Raw genomic sequence first — 15,114 nt, 5'->3', positions numbered from 1 at the left:
GAGCTAAGACAACGTCCACAAAATTAGATCGTTTTTTTTAATCTATAAACTAAATCAGGTTCCGACGTCATTTGCGCATGCGTAGAACCGAAATCGTCATGAGAGGACGGTTTTGTTGACCCCCCCCACCGTAGAAAACTGCTGATTTCAGGGTGAAGAAATTAACGTTTTTGGCCAATTTTTCGATATTTGTCGGGCGAAAGTTAGAAGTTTAAAATGATACCGATCTGGCAAAAATCTGTGATCCGTGTTATAAGTTTTTGCGAGACATACAAACAAACATACATACACACATTTTCGCTTTTATATATATAGAAGAAGATGGGTGTACTAGTAATTCATTTAGTTTTCCCATCAATTTGTGATATGCTGATCTTGATGACAGAGTATTTTTCTTTACACTGCCTTCCATCTTCAACTCTTCTTTTTCAAGCAAATTCAGTATATGATTGTCCCAAACAAGTCTACATACTTTTTTATTTTTTCTGGAACAACTGCAAAATTTAGGGTGATCTAAACATCCAGCATCTTTTATATCTGTACTAGCGATGGGTACCCGGTGTTGCCCAGGTGTTTGGGGGGGGGGTTAAAAATAAAAAAGTAAGTATGAGGATCGAACCCGAACCATTGAGGCAAAGTTGTAAATTAAAGTGCGAAAAAAACGTGCGATGTTAACCATTGCCCCACCGCGAGATGCTAACAGAAACACGTTTGAATTTATTTAATTAGTTGGATTTAGCAGGTGCCCGTTTTAATGAGTTTGACTGCGAGATAGTATTCATTTACTGCTGAACGCTTTTTTTTCCACCCCCAAGATGTTATAGGAAAAAGACTAACCCACATGCGGCGGGTGACAAATATTGTATATTTATTTTCCCGAAATCGACCAAATTAAATAGACAGGCGAGCTTCATTGTTAACTGTGAGATATTACCATTTATATGTGATATAAAAAGTTTTAAAAAGTTGTGAACCGACCAATCGCTTCTCTAAAAGAAGCCTTTTGTAGACACACAGAAAAAGCGAACACACATACATACATTTTCGCTTTTATATTTATAGATGACTGTGTTTAGAGTCAGCATACCATCTCTTAACCATTATTTCCAACATAGCAGAGTCTGAATAACATTTATCAATGCATAACTTTTCTTGAACAGTATTATTTCCCATCAGAAAACAATATTTTAATAATATGAAATTCAGATTTTTCCATTATTCTGAAAATTTGTAAACTAATAATCTGATCAGGCTCAAATTTTGACATGTGTCATTTGAAGGTTTGTACTTTATAAAATTATATGCATTTTGTATTAATAGCGAAATCTATGTCAGGCTTATGGTTTATTGGGTGATGTATTATGTATGGACAGACTTTGATAAATTTTTTGCCGTTTACAATATCATAAAATGTTTGTTTCATTTAAATTGAAGTGTCTCACACTTATTACATGTTTTCTATCTTGCAGTTTGTCTAAAAGATGGGTACTCTATATGATTGCCTGCTAGAAGTGAACTTGGAGAAATACTATGAGACATTTCTGAACCACGGAATATCTAAAGCAGAGTCGTTACTTAAACTAACGCCTCGGGACTATGGCATACTGGGAGTTAATACAACCGAAGAGAGGCGACGACTGTATGAATTGATTAATCTGTTACGCTCTGTCTTGAATCCTTCAAGTCATGTTGCCAGTGGTTCATCATACCAAAGAAATGCACGCAAAAGAATCCATAGCCCTGGTGAAAGTGTCAAGAAAGAGTTCCCTTCTACCCCACATACTCCACCACCAACCCAGAAAGATGCTGGATCCCCATCTTCCCCAGTGTTGCCTTATTCAGCCACCTTATCATCTGTGGATACAATACATAGTCGGAATAATCCAGAAATTATTACATCTGGCAGTTATGCTGACAGCAGCCGTAGTTCACCACAGAACATACTTTTTATTGAAAAAGGAAAGTATCAAGCTGGTTACAATTATGGAATCCCAAAAATGAAGAAGAAAGGTCGAGCAGGTAGTGTGCGTGACATGAGAGATGAAAAGATTAAAGTGTGTGTGCGTAAGCGACCGTTGTGCCGAAGGAATACAATGGATGTGGTTGAAGTCCATAATGGCCATACTGTGATAGTAAATGAAAGGAAGCAGACTCTCGATCTCACCTCGTATATTTTACAGGTATCAACAAAATCTTTTCTGAATTTATTTTCTGGCTAAGATTTTTTTCATTAATGTTGCACAACCTCCAGAATTTTATCTTGTTAAGCCTATTCCATAGCAATTTCTTTTAACATTTCAAACTCCTTAGTCTAACATTCACAGGTAACATGAATTCGAACAAATACATTTAGGACGTTGCCAAGGCTGTTCCAAAGAAGGTGGGCTCCCGCTACCATGCTAGAAAATTACTCACACCAGAAAGCATCCTATATCTTTACAAAACCACAATTCACCCATGCATGGAATATTGTTGCCACATCTGGGTTAGTGCATCTACCACGAGTCTCTCAAACTTAGACAGGGTCAAACAAGAAATCTCAGATCTGATAGGTTGTGCACTGTCAACCAAGCTCCAACGTCTGTCCCATCACTGCAATGTCACATTCCAGTGTCTGTTTTACAAGTATTTTAATGGAATGTGCTTTGATGGGCACGTAGCACTTAGGCTCCATTGATATACATACTCCTGATTAACATGACAAGCAGCAAAATCGCACCCCTTCAATGTTGAGGTCCCTAGATGCCTTCTACTCTAATATTCTCTTAGACTGCTAGACTTCAGAATTCCTTCCTTGTTTCCTGCTTCCCTGACTGTACTAACCTGCAGAAATTTAAATGTAATGTGAACAGACATCTCATTGCGCAACTCCCCAACAATCCCCTGTTAGACACAATTCAAAATAGTAGCCTCTTCTCTTCCAAGTGGCAATATGCCTTGTTTGGGGTGAAAGAGTAAAAATAAAAATCATACAAAAATCATTTAAGTCAATTTTGATACATTGTACATTCTGATTGATCAGACCGATGATCATTATTTACAGCATTTATTTAGTTCATCCTCTTTTTGTAGTCATACACTTCTGTTGCTACTACTTCTTTCTCTATTCTTCTCCTCTCACCTCTTCCCGATTCTTTTTCTCCAACCACTTATGGCCTCAATTGCTCTTCTTGTCATTGTCTAATGCATTCAATATGCAAGCAAGCAAGCACGCACGATTATTCCAGTTTTAGTCGTATGCAGAGGTATGGTGATTCTCAGAGTCAACTCCTTGGTTAAATGTCATAAAGTATAAAAGTATCTTAGGATCAGGGGATGAGTTTTCAGTGACGAAAGCTCAGTTTTCATCTCTGACGATATCCCATGTAAATATTTCATTAAATAGCACTAAAAATCTTAGTTCAATATAGTTGTACCCATTCTAGAGTTATTTACTGGTGTTGGAAAAAAATCATCATCATCGTCGTTGTTGTTGCCATCATCATCAGGATTTTTTATCATTCTTGGAGGAGGGATGTTTCCCTGTTCCTCCACCTTGTTTTGTCCCTGGCTAGGTGTAACCATGTAGGACCTAATTCGTTGTTGAGGTTGTCTCTCTATTGGGTTTTTGGCCTTCTTATTGATCTTTTCCATTGCCTCGAGGTTTATTCTGTCGCTGTAGATTTCAAAATGTTTGCTGCCAATCTGTTCAGCTGTTTGGATAATGATGATGCACCAAAATCTGAAGAAAAGATGAGTTATGATGCAAGAGAATGCAGAAATGAACAGTTACAAATAGTTGTTGCTTTTGACGCATACTCCATATACATCAGACGCATGTGTGTGTGTGGGGTGGGGCACCATTTTCTCTGGGCAGAGAGGCTTACCATTTCATCATTTGTCCTGTGGTCTGGATGACCATTGAGGAGCCTAAGATGATCTATCAACGAGCTTTATCCAATCCTTCCAATCTTTTACCTTTCTGAGCGTGCTACTCAGTGCCAGCCCTCTCAGGTGTTGTCCTCACAGCAGAAAGGTACACTATTTTAAAAGAATTAAGAATCACACATTGCCCCTGTAGTGTGAAGAGCATCCAATGATTGATTTATCACTGTTGAAATTTAAAAAATCTCTATTTTATTTCCATTTCTGATTGGATGCTCCCTAACCATTAGGATCCCTCTTCCCTCTACTCACTACTGGTTTTAATCAATTAACTTGTGAGACCTGTGGAAATTCCACAGGAAACTGATTCATAGGTAATATATTGATGTTGGCATTCTGTAGATGTTCAGCATAAATGGAGACACTGATATTATTGTAGCTATTTTGTTAAAACTGCAAAAGTATTTATCCAAGCTAGTCAGGTCATAAAATATGCTTAAATATGATATTTTCATTCTTGCAGATGTCGTATATATTATTATAGAGTTAATATTCTATCGATTTTTATATATTTTAAAGTTGCGATTTCAAAAATAAAAAATATTCCTATATGACTTGTGTTCATCAGCTTGAATGGAAACCGAATCTTCAGCTATAATCAAAACCGAAACCAAAACTTATGAAGAATTCTTGATTAATTATTTTTAAAAAATAGATTATTGGAGTGCCATTAGCTATAATCAAAACCGAACCTGAACCGAAAACTTTTGAGGAATTCTTAGTAAATTTATATATAAAAAAAATAGATGACTTGAGTGCCATCAGCTATAATCAAAACCAAAACTTATGAAGAATTCTTGATAAAATTATTTATTACAAGAAATGGAAGTACATAACAATTAAATGACCCAGATGTAAGCGTAACACAGAAAATAACACACACACTATCGTATTAATATATAGATAATAAAAATAGTAGCACCAGCAAACAAATGAGGAGCCAACATATGAATGGTGTAATTTGGAATCATTAAGCTGAGTTAAAGTCTTGTTGGATCTGTTGTGTTCATATATGCAGTAATAATGTAGGGTAAGGTATGAATCCACATTCCTCCATATTTATAGGTAAATATCAACATAAGTTTATCTATAATATTATAAATATCATATAACTGAGAACGTACTTTAATTTATGTTTGAATTAATCGTTCAGCATAAAAAAGGATGATTTAGGTCATGAAACAGATACTCATATCAAATAAATTAACTTAAAAAGTATTTTTGTATGATTTTTAAAAAATACTTATTTGAAATGATTGATTCAGAGATGTTTGATGTTTTTTTTTCTTTTTTTTAAATTACATTTTCACCCCTAAACAAGGCTCAGTGCCACTTTGATGTAGGGGGCTAGTATCGGGGACATAAGTTGCAGGTATACTATGTATGAAGTTCAGCAGCAAGATGTCTGTTCACATTACACTTGAACTTCTGCATGTCAGTACAGTTGGGAAAGCAGGAACCTGGAAGGGAATTCTAAAGTCTAGCAGTTCTAGGGAAGAAACTATTAAAATAGAAGGCTTTTTTTTCATCTAGGAGTTTCTACTGTGTAAGGGTGGGACTTTGCTGCTTGTCGAGTTTGACGGGAGTATTTACGTCAAGGGACTACAAGGGCTTGTAGTTCAGCAGAGCATTTACCATTAAAATATGTGTAAAACAGGCAGAGGGATACAACATTTCATCGATGTGACATAGGTTGAAGCTAGATGACAGTTCAGGACCTATCAGGCTGGTGACTCTCTTTTGAACCCTGTCCAGGAGGGAGAGACAAATACACCAGCCCAAATATGACCACAATACTCCATACATGGGCGAATGATGGCCTTACAGAGGTACAGGATAATTTCAAGCATAAGTAACTTTCTAACATGGTAGAGAGAGCCCACCTTCCTCGCAGCAACCTTGACCAGCGCTCGATGTATCTGTTCCAACTCATGTTCCCTGTGAATGTTAAGCTGAGGAGTTTGAATAAAGTATTTTCAGGTAATTTATCTTTAGCCATAGCTATTGGAGTTTGAGAAGGGTTCTTGTAATTATTAAAGGAAACGAGCTTTGTCTTGGCAGCATTGAACATTACCATCCATTTTTGTCCCCATTCCACTACAGACTGGAAGTTTTCCTCTAGGGTTTCTGCCATGGCCTTGGATATGTGTTCATTCGTTTTCCCCTCATGCCTATTATAGATCATGGTGTTGTCAGAAAATATACCCATCTCAGAGACAATTTTATCAGGTCATTTATGAATATCACGAATAATAAAGGTCCAAGGATCGACTCCTGAGGTACACCTGCATTTATATCATAACATTTACTTATACGACTCTTGAGGTCAACCTGGATTCTTCTCTTATTTTAGAAAATTTAATTATCCTAAGTATTCGTCCAGTAATACCGTATGATCTGATTTTCCTGAGAAGACCATCATGCCATACCTTGTCAAAAGTCTTAGATATATCTCCCCTCTCCTGCTTTGTTCAGTGTCTGGTACATACATTCAGAGACCTCCTCGATATAAATACCCCCGACAAATCCGACACGCAGCAAAATTCCACCCCTACACAGTAGAGATCTCCAGATGCCAGAAAGCCTTCTAATCTAATAGTTTCTTCCCCAGAACTGCTAGACTTTAGAATTCCCTTCTGGGTTCCTGCTTCCCGACTCTACTGACATGCAGAAGTTCAAGTGTAATGTAAACAGACATCTTGCTGCTCAACGTCCTACATAGTATCCCTGTAGCTTATGTCCCTGATACTATCCCCCTACATCAAAGTGGCACTTGCCTTGTTTGGCGTGAAAATGCAATAAAAGAGATTTTTTTAAAAAGCATTACAGACCTAGGAAAATGCCAATTTAGTCTTAAACATGACACTAATTCCACTTGAGAGAAGATCAATGAAAATGCTCATTTAATCGTGTGACAGGCCAATGAAAGTATTATTTCAAACTTGATTAGACACATTTAAAATAAGATACTTTTATTCAATCTGTTTGCAACGAAAATTCTATTTCAAACTCATTATTATAGATTCATCAATTAATAGTCTCTACATTTTTTGTGATTGAAATTATTAATTAGATAGTGATATACCAACTAATTTTCTCATAGCTATGCAAGATCAAACGTTTGATATTTTCAGAAAAATTGGAAAGAATTGCTATCAAATTTCATCTACTTTCTGATATAGAAAAACGTTTTAAGGATGATTAGCTTAAAAAAAGTTCAAGATTCCTCGTGCTTTGAATTTTTCAATTCACTTTAGGAAATGATTAAAAGTTTTATTTTTAATTTCAGCACAAGTTTTACTTTGATGATGCATTTGGAGAGGATTACAGCAATGAAGAAGTGTATGTCCATGCAGCCAAGCCATTGGTTGAATGGGTGTTTGAAAAGCAAGTAGTTTCTCCAATTATTTTGACATTACTGCAGCATCATTTATCCGTTTTTTTGTAGTTACATTCTTTGGCTTGCTTTATAATTTCATTTGTATTTTTTTTTTAATAAATCATTCATGGCACATCCAAATATGTCACTTCATTGAAGATTGTTGTTACACTATTTTTGGTTTACATCAAAGACATCAAAATTATAAACTTGGTATTTGTACTAATGGTTTATCCATTTAGTTGTTTTATCAGTTACATTTTATGCATGTGTCTTGTGTTCACATATAAACTAGGTAGAGACGTTGAAATGCCAGGGTTAATGATTTGCTGCATGATGAACTTAATGGAAGAGATCATTCCCTTAGCTTTTGCAAAGGCATTCATCAATGCTAAACCGTACATCTTACATCTGCTTATCTTTACACTCATTTGTGTTGGTGCAAGTCCATAGAATTGTGTAAGCTGTTTATGATTATTTTTTAGCCTGTTGCTTATAATGATTAAATAAGATTTTGGCTGCAGTAGTCATTTTTACTTAAAAAGTCAACAATTATACAAGTCAACAATTATATGTAACTCAAAAAAGATGCCTTTTCGATCTACAAACCAGGAAGGGGCATCATTTCCTCCTTTAGAGTCTGTTAGATTGAGAATGAATGATTGATGAGATGATTTCTATATTTTTTCCAGTTCCAATGCAGTTGCTGAGTCTGTTCTAAATTCCCAATTTCAATGCAATTACTGATTCCTTTTCCAGTTCTAAAATTGCCTAATCTCCTAAAAAAAGTAGAATTTCATTTCTTTTTTTTTTGGGGGGGGGGGAATCAGATTTAGTGGAGAGTCCTCATCTATTTTTAAATGTAGATAAAAATTTTTTGAGATTTTCATTTATATTTTTTACTTGTGTCATTTTGACACTGTTCTAAGAAAATTGTTTAACTTTGATTTCACTACATTGATTTTATCTGTGTGTATTGTTTAAAAAAACTCTTTGAATAGTATATTAAATAGTTTTCTTTCTTGCAAAATTCCATTTCATTAATATGTAATGTCTAATACTGAATTATCTCTGTTTAATTGGTATATGTAATTTGATAACTTTAATGTTAACATACGAGTACATCAGGTTTCCGTACAAAATCCATTGCTTTTCATTTGTGTGTTAGAAGGTCCAGAAGAGACGCTGTAAGTTGATGATTTGATACTTGGCTGTGAAACAATGAACAATTTACTTGGAGGAATGTTCTGGAAAGTCAAGGTCTGAAAGTGAACGTCACCAAGACTAAAATGCTGATCAATGGTTGTATGTTGGAAAGTTTCCCCTGCCCAATTGGTGGAAAGGGAGTTGGATGAAACTCAATTTTTGTAGTACTTGTAAGCATTGGAATACAAGAACGTGCAGGGGAATTAATGGTAGGTTGAGAGATGATAACAAGTTTGTGTGAAAAAATTATAAGACAATGAAGATAAATAAGAACAGATGTATTGAAAATATATTTGGATGGCAAAGTTTTTGAAGTTGTCAAGAAATTTTGTCACATTGGTGAAACCATTGGAACACAAGGTGGAGCAGGTGCTAGTATGATTACTAGAGTTAGGAATGAATGGAATAAGTTCAGGGAACTTTTTACATTACTAATCCAAAGAAAGTAATCACTTTGACCAATGGAAGGGTTTATTAGATGTGTGTACACGGTGTGATAATGTATGAAAATGAAACCTGGCCAATGAGTGTTGAGGACATGCGTTGCATGGAGAGAAATTATATGAAGATGATAGGATGGATGTGTAATATGAGTCTTAAAGTGAGGCTTAGTTCTGATGACTTCAATGGAAGATTAAATCTGGACAGTATAGAGAAATGTGTGCAAAAGAATAAACTTTGATTTTTTGGCCATCTTGAAAGAATGCATGGGAGTTCTTGGATTAGTAGATATAGAACAGTTGAGGTAGCAGGTTCAGTTCATCAAAGAAAATGTGTGAGAAAATGATAAAAATAGACTGGAGAGAAAGTGGGATAAATGCAGACCTGGACAGAGATAGATTAGTTTGGAATTCAATTTCTAAAAGCTGCCTGACACATGCTGGCATGTAAAATAGACATTAATTGATGAAGAAGAAGGTCCTGTTCCTTGGAAGTACATTTCTGGATTGCAAATTTTATTTCTAATGGTTTTGAACTTATGTATCTTTTCTTTTTAAACTGTAAACATTTCATAGTTTCAGTTTTCTCTATAATTTGGCTTTTTATAGTCATTCAATTTTACGGTCTTGCAAAATTTATGCAATAATCTGGCTTTATTATGACATAATGAGTTTATGTTTTTTTAATGTCAAGTAAACATTTTTATTATCTACTTTCTGAAAAATTCCTAAATTTATTATCGTCACCTGGACATAAGGCTTTTAAAAATCTTTACAAAATCCTTTATCATATTCATCAAATAATTTCATAAATATAAGTACAGACAACTGGTGGACAACTCAATATTTTGCCAATTATGTTTATTCTAGCAATATTTTTAAAAGTATTTTCTTAATAGTTTTGAGATGGATAGTAGCTTTCATAATAATAGTATTATAGAAACCCTTTGCGTAGTAATAATAATAGTATTATAGAAACAACTTTGCGTCTTCGGGCCAAGATCAAAGTGTAGCATCTGTTCTTCAGATGATACACTTTGATTTCTTGTCCCATTTCTCAGTGGAGGAGAAATCCTTCACGACTGAGACAATTTTAAATTTTTGTTCCTTTTCTCCATGTTAAAAATTGACCTTGGTGTCTAACTCTGTCCCGTGGGGAGGCATTGTAAATAGGAACCCAAGTTTGTGTCCAAGGGAGCTAATTAATTCTGGTATTAGGTGTTATGTTGATAATGTTATATCATTCAAACACAGTAGTGTTTGAATATATGGTTAAGTGTTAGTTTTACTCATTTAGAACTGCTTTTAAGCTTTACCGCTCACTCGTTTTGCAACCAAATTTCAAACAATTTTTACAGGTCATAGGTAACCGTCTCAGCTATATTTTGAAAAAAAATTTTCAATTTTCATTCAATAAAACAAAAGTTATAATAAAATTACTGTGTTAAAACATTCTCAGAACGTGTAAGGAACATAGCGACAGTTTTTTTGATTGGCTGTTAGTTACCATAGCAACCAAATCTGTTATGTTACCTCAAATCGGCTGGGAATGGCAGAGATGATGATGTAACTAGATATAAAAAAAAATCTGTCGCTAATAATTCACCATTGTCCCGATCTATCGTTCAGCTGTGCTATCGCTAATAATTCACAGTAACAAGTGAAATAGAGAGAAAATATTATTTCAAAGCCTGGAAAAATCATGGATTACATAGAAAAATGCAAGCATGAAAAGTAATATGGTTAAGATTAAACATAGAAAAGTAAAAGGACTAGTTGTTAAAACTGGAAAAGAAAAAGACATATCCGAGTCAAAAATATAACAAATGTGTAACTCCTATTGCAGCATTAAGAATTTATATATAATGCTAAATTGAATTTTAAAAAAATTCTTAATACTGCAATATTTAAGTTATAAATTTATTATATTTTTTACTAGAATATCTTGTTTTTTTCTTTTCCAGTTTTAATAACTAGTCCTTTTATTTTTTTAGTCCTTTTACTTTTTTATGTTTAATCTTAATCATATTACTTTTTATGCTCGCATTTTTTGATGTAATATACATATATATATATATATATATATACTAACCGGGCGAATTGATGTTGCTCAGAATTGAATGAGGATCAATGAATGTTTTACACTTCGAATACTTTTATTGTCATCGAAATAATTAGAATTGTTCATTTTCCATCAAATCAATTGATTGCTTACTTTAGTTAGGAATCCACTGCAGTACGCCAGGAGGAAGCTTCACGTGCTTTCCTGCAGTTACTTACTCTACAATACATTGTAGTCTACATTGCACTGTAGAGAACATACTGTTGATTTTATCAAATTATTTTCATATAATGACTTGAATTAAAGTGTAGAATGCAGTAGTCAAGTCATGGTCGATTGTGCTCCTAACAGAAACATTTATTTTGAACACACCCCTGTCTTATTAAAGAACCTACTATTAATTTTCTATGCCAGGCCCTTCTGCTTGTGCAGTGATAAAATTTCTCAAATGCACTTGTGATATTAGGCTGTATGAAAGGGTTAATTTTGATCCAAATTGGTTCGTTCCGGTTTTTAATGGAATTTTTTGATTATCAATTTTTGATACTTATCGGAGGGGCATTCTGATACAAATCCTTTCTAAGAACACTCCCAGACATATAAAGCACCTTTCTGTGAAATTTCATAAAGATCAGCTCAGTCGTTTTGGAGTCCATAGGGAATGAACTCACACGCGCGCACACACACACACACACACACACACACACACACAGTGCCTTTTATATATAAGTAGATAGTAAAAACGCATTGTGGATGCGTTATCGGCAGCTCCTGTTACTCTCGCTTCTTTTTATTTGTCCCTCAGTCCTCATTTTTTAATGAGTGATTTTTCTGACAAAGGGAGAAGAAAAAGCTGTTTTCTAGGTTGGCAGTATTTTGTGCGAACAGTTGGCTGAGATGGCGGAAATTTTCTGTTTCTATGTCTATCCTTGTAGCCATGTCACTAGTAAGGGTGCTGGAGGTAAACGTTTTGTCTGGGCTGACGTTATCCACCTGATAGTCAGGGACCCGAACCTTGGATTAACCACTAAGGAGGCTGTCCTATCAGCAGGTGCAAAGTACTGGGGCTGCTGTATTGCCATTTGGTGAATGGATTCTGGACCATGCAGTAGCTTCTGGTGGGGCCTCTCGATGCCATACTAGTGGGTAATTGTTACGGCTTTACCTTATCATTAGCTACAAAAAAAAAAAAAAAATTCTTTGTTTCTTTTTCTCTCTTAATTTCCCCTCTCTGTCCTGCTCTAAGTAAATCTGACGACCTAGTCCACAAATTTCAAAATTTCATCATGACAAGTTTCAAGAAAAAATACACGATTAAACCCAGTTCTCCAACTTCCAACGTAGACCCCTACTACCATGTCTCCTTCTCCAACATCAGGGGTCTACATTCTAACCTTCCAGAGGTTGAAACCCAATTACAGGAGACTAAATCAGACCTTTTATTTTTAAGTGAAACTGGCATTGGACAGGCTATTTCCCTAGAAGAGTTCGCAATTAAAGGATACTCTAACTTAACTTCTAAATCTGACCCCCAAGATCGCCATGGGCATGGAATATGTGCCTATATTAAAGATAGCTTTCCATGTGGTAGGGACATCTCCAGGGAAGATCCTAACTTACCCTATATGTGCTTCCGGGTTGCTTTAGCTCACACTACAGCATTTTTATTTACTCTCTATCGCCCCCACAACAGCGGAGTTACTATCTTTAAAAGCATATCTGAGAAAATTGACCAAGTCCTATCTGCTTATCCTTCAGCTAACATTCACGTATGTGGAGACTTCAATGTTCACAACGTCGAATGGTTGACCAACTCAAACAAAACCGATGATGAGGGGAGGTTCTGTCATGATTTCTCCATTGCCTATGACCTCACTCAGATTGTTCAGGAACCCACCCGTGTGCCCGACAATGACGGCCAGTATGCGAGCCTACTAGACCTTTTTCTCACAACTTGCCCTGAACTATGTTCAGTTTCTGTTCTGTCGCCTCTTGGATCTTCCGACCACTCTGTTGTATCAATTAAGATAAAAATGAAATGTAATAAGTCCCCAGACGTACCTCTCCATCGTACAGTATATCGATACACTAAGGCTGACTGGGATAGCTTCCGTACATTTATAACTGATCTACCTCTGCATTCCATATTTAAAAAGGATGTGTCCTCTATAGTATTAGACCTGACGGAATGGTTAATTGTAGGTATTGATCGTTTCATACCCTCGAATAAGTTTCAGCAAAAACCTAACAGCCAGCCATGGTTATCTCCAGAATGTGCTGCTGCCATTGCGCACAGAAATCACTTTTTCCACTGCTTCAAACGTAATAGATGTATGGAAACTAAAGCCGCTTTCAGGACTGCCAGCAACCATTGTAAGAAAGTAATAAAGAGTGCAAGATGGTTGTATGCTCAATCTGTTAAGTCCAAAGTAGCTGAGCAGCGACTTGGTTCCCACCAGTTTTGGCAAATAGCAAACAGAATTCTGAACAGAAGCGTGTGCTCCATCCCAACTATCATCAATGGACCTGAGGTAATCTCGTCAGCATCAGACAAAGGCAAACTCTTTGTCAAGAACTTTGCAGCTAATTCTACCTTTTGCAATCAAGGCCGCCAACCCCCAATATTTCCTCCTGTATCTGAAAACACACTATGTGATATACGTATATCTGTACGTGATGTTGCCAAGCTAATCAAAAACCTTGATTCCAGTAAAGCAACTGGCCCGGACGGTATTCCAATTATAGTACTCAAAAAACTTCAACCTGAACTAGCGCCCATACTTACAAAACTATTTAAACGTTGTCTTAAGGAGAATAGTTTCCCATCTCCCTGGAAAATTTCATCAGTATGCCCTGTATTTAAGAATTCAGGTGATCGCTCATCCCCCTCTCAGTACAGGCCAATAAGTCTCCTGTGTGTCATGAGTAAGTTGCTGGAATCTGTGTTAAATACAGAAGTAATCAACCATCTCAACAAAAATAACCTTTTTAGTGACACTCAATATGGTTTCCGTTCTGCTTGATCTACAGCAGATGTGCTTACAGTTATATCTCATAGGATTAGCAAATCTCTCGACGGAGGCAACCTTTCTAGGGCAATTGCTCTTGACATATCTAAGGCCTTTGATAGGGTATGGCATAAAGGTTTACTTCATAAGATCTCCAGCTATGGTATAGCTGGAAATGTCTTCTCAATTATTAAATCATTTCTTTCTGATAGGTTCATAAGAGTAGTAGTTGAGTGGCAAAAATCAGAAGCCCACAGTATTAATGCCGGTGTCCCTCAGGGGTCCATCCTGGGCCCAACTCTTTTCCTGATCTACATTAATGATCTTCCAAATCACATCCTTACATCATTTGTAGACATTTATGCTGACGACACTACCATTTATGGCAGCACATCTAAGACAGTAAACGACCAAGTTCTCTCCAATTCTCTCTCCTCTGATCTTGAGCATGTAGTACAATGGGGAAAGGAGTGGCTGGTTACTTTTAATGCATCTAAAACCAAGCTTCTCTCTTTACATCATCAACATTCTGATCCCCATCTGGCATCAATTGAAATGAATGGCTCTCGTCTTCAGGAGGCCTCAAGTTTTGACAAGCTTCTGGGCTTGACCATTACTCCTGATCTTAAATGGAACACGTACATCAAATCTGTTGCCAAGGCCGCTGGAAAAATGGTGGGATCTTTCTATCGATCCAGTAGATATCTCACTGCTGATGCAATTCTCTATCTATATAAGAGCCAGGTACGTCCAAGGATGGAATACTGTTGCCACATCTGGGCAGGAGCTGCTAGAAAGGACTTGTCCTGCCTTGATAGAGTTCAAAATAGACTTCGTAGCCTCGTAGGAGATGTCCTTTTCTTTTCCTTGCAACCTCTATCTCACAGAAGAGATGTTGCGAGTTTGTCTCTGATGTATCGTTATTTTCATGGAAAGTGTTCGACTGAGCTTCAATCTATGGTCCCCCCTCGCAAAACTTTCACAAGAAACACTCGTCTAGCTGTAAACACTATCAATAATTCCCTCCACTCTTTATCTGTGCCTAAACCTAAACGTAGATTCCATGAACAAAACTTTTTTATTAGAACTGCACGC

The 15,114-nt window shown here is 36.1% G+C and overlaps 1 protein-coding gene across 4 annotated transcripts in view; it reads left to right on the top strand.

Annotated features, from left to right (window-relative positions):
• LOC145285817 (uncharacterized) overlaps window positions 1-15,114 on the top strand; it is a 90,431-nt gene that overhangs the window by 22,451 nt on the left and 52,866 nt on the right. For all 4 annotated transcript variants that reach the window (XM_080134235.1, XM_080134236.1, XM_080134237.1 and 1 more), the window contains exons 2-3: window positions 1,470-2,180; window positions 7,214-7,311. In XM_080134235.1, the coding sequence (XP_079990361.1) occupies window positions 1,482-2,180; window positions 7,214-7,311 (797 nt within the window). In that variant the 5' untranslated portion in view covers window positions 1,470-1,481. The remainder of the gene's footprint in view (window positions 1-1,469; window positions 2,181-7,213; window positions 7,312-15,114) is intronic.

The sequence above is a fragment of the Euprymna scolopes genome, chromosome 10, assembly GCF_053919585.1.
Source record: "Euprymna scolopes isolate OS-2025 chromosome 10, ASM5391958v1, whole genome shotgun sequence".
Classification (NCBI taxonomy): domain Eukaryota; kingdom Metazoa; phylum Mollusca; class Cephalopoda; order Sepiida; family Sepiolidae; genus Euprymna; species Euprymna scolopes.
This window is presented reverse-complemented; position numbering and strand designations above follow the sequence as displayed.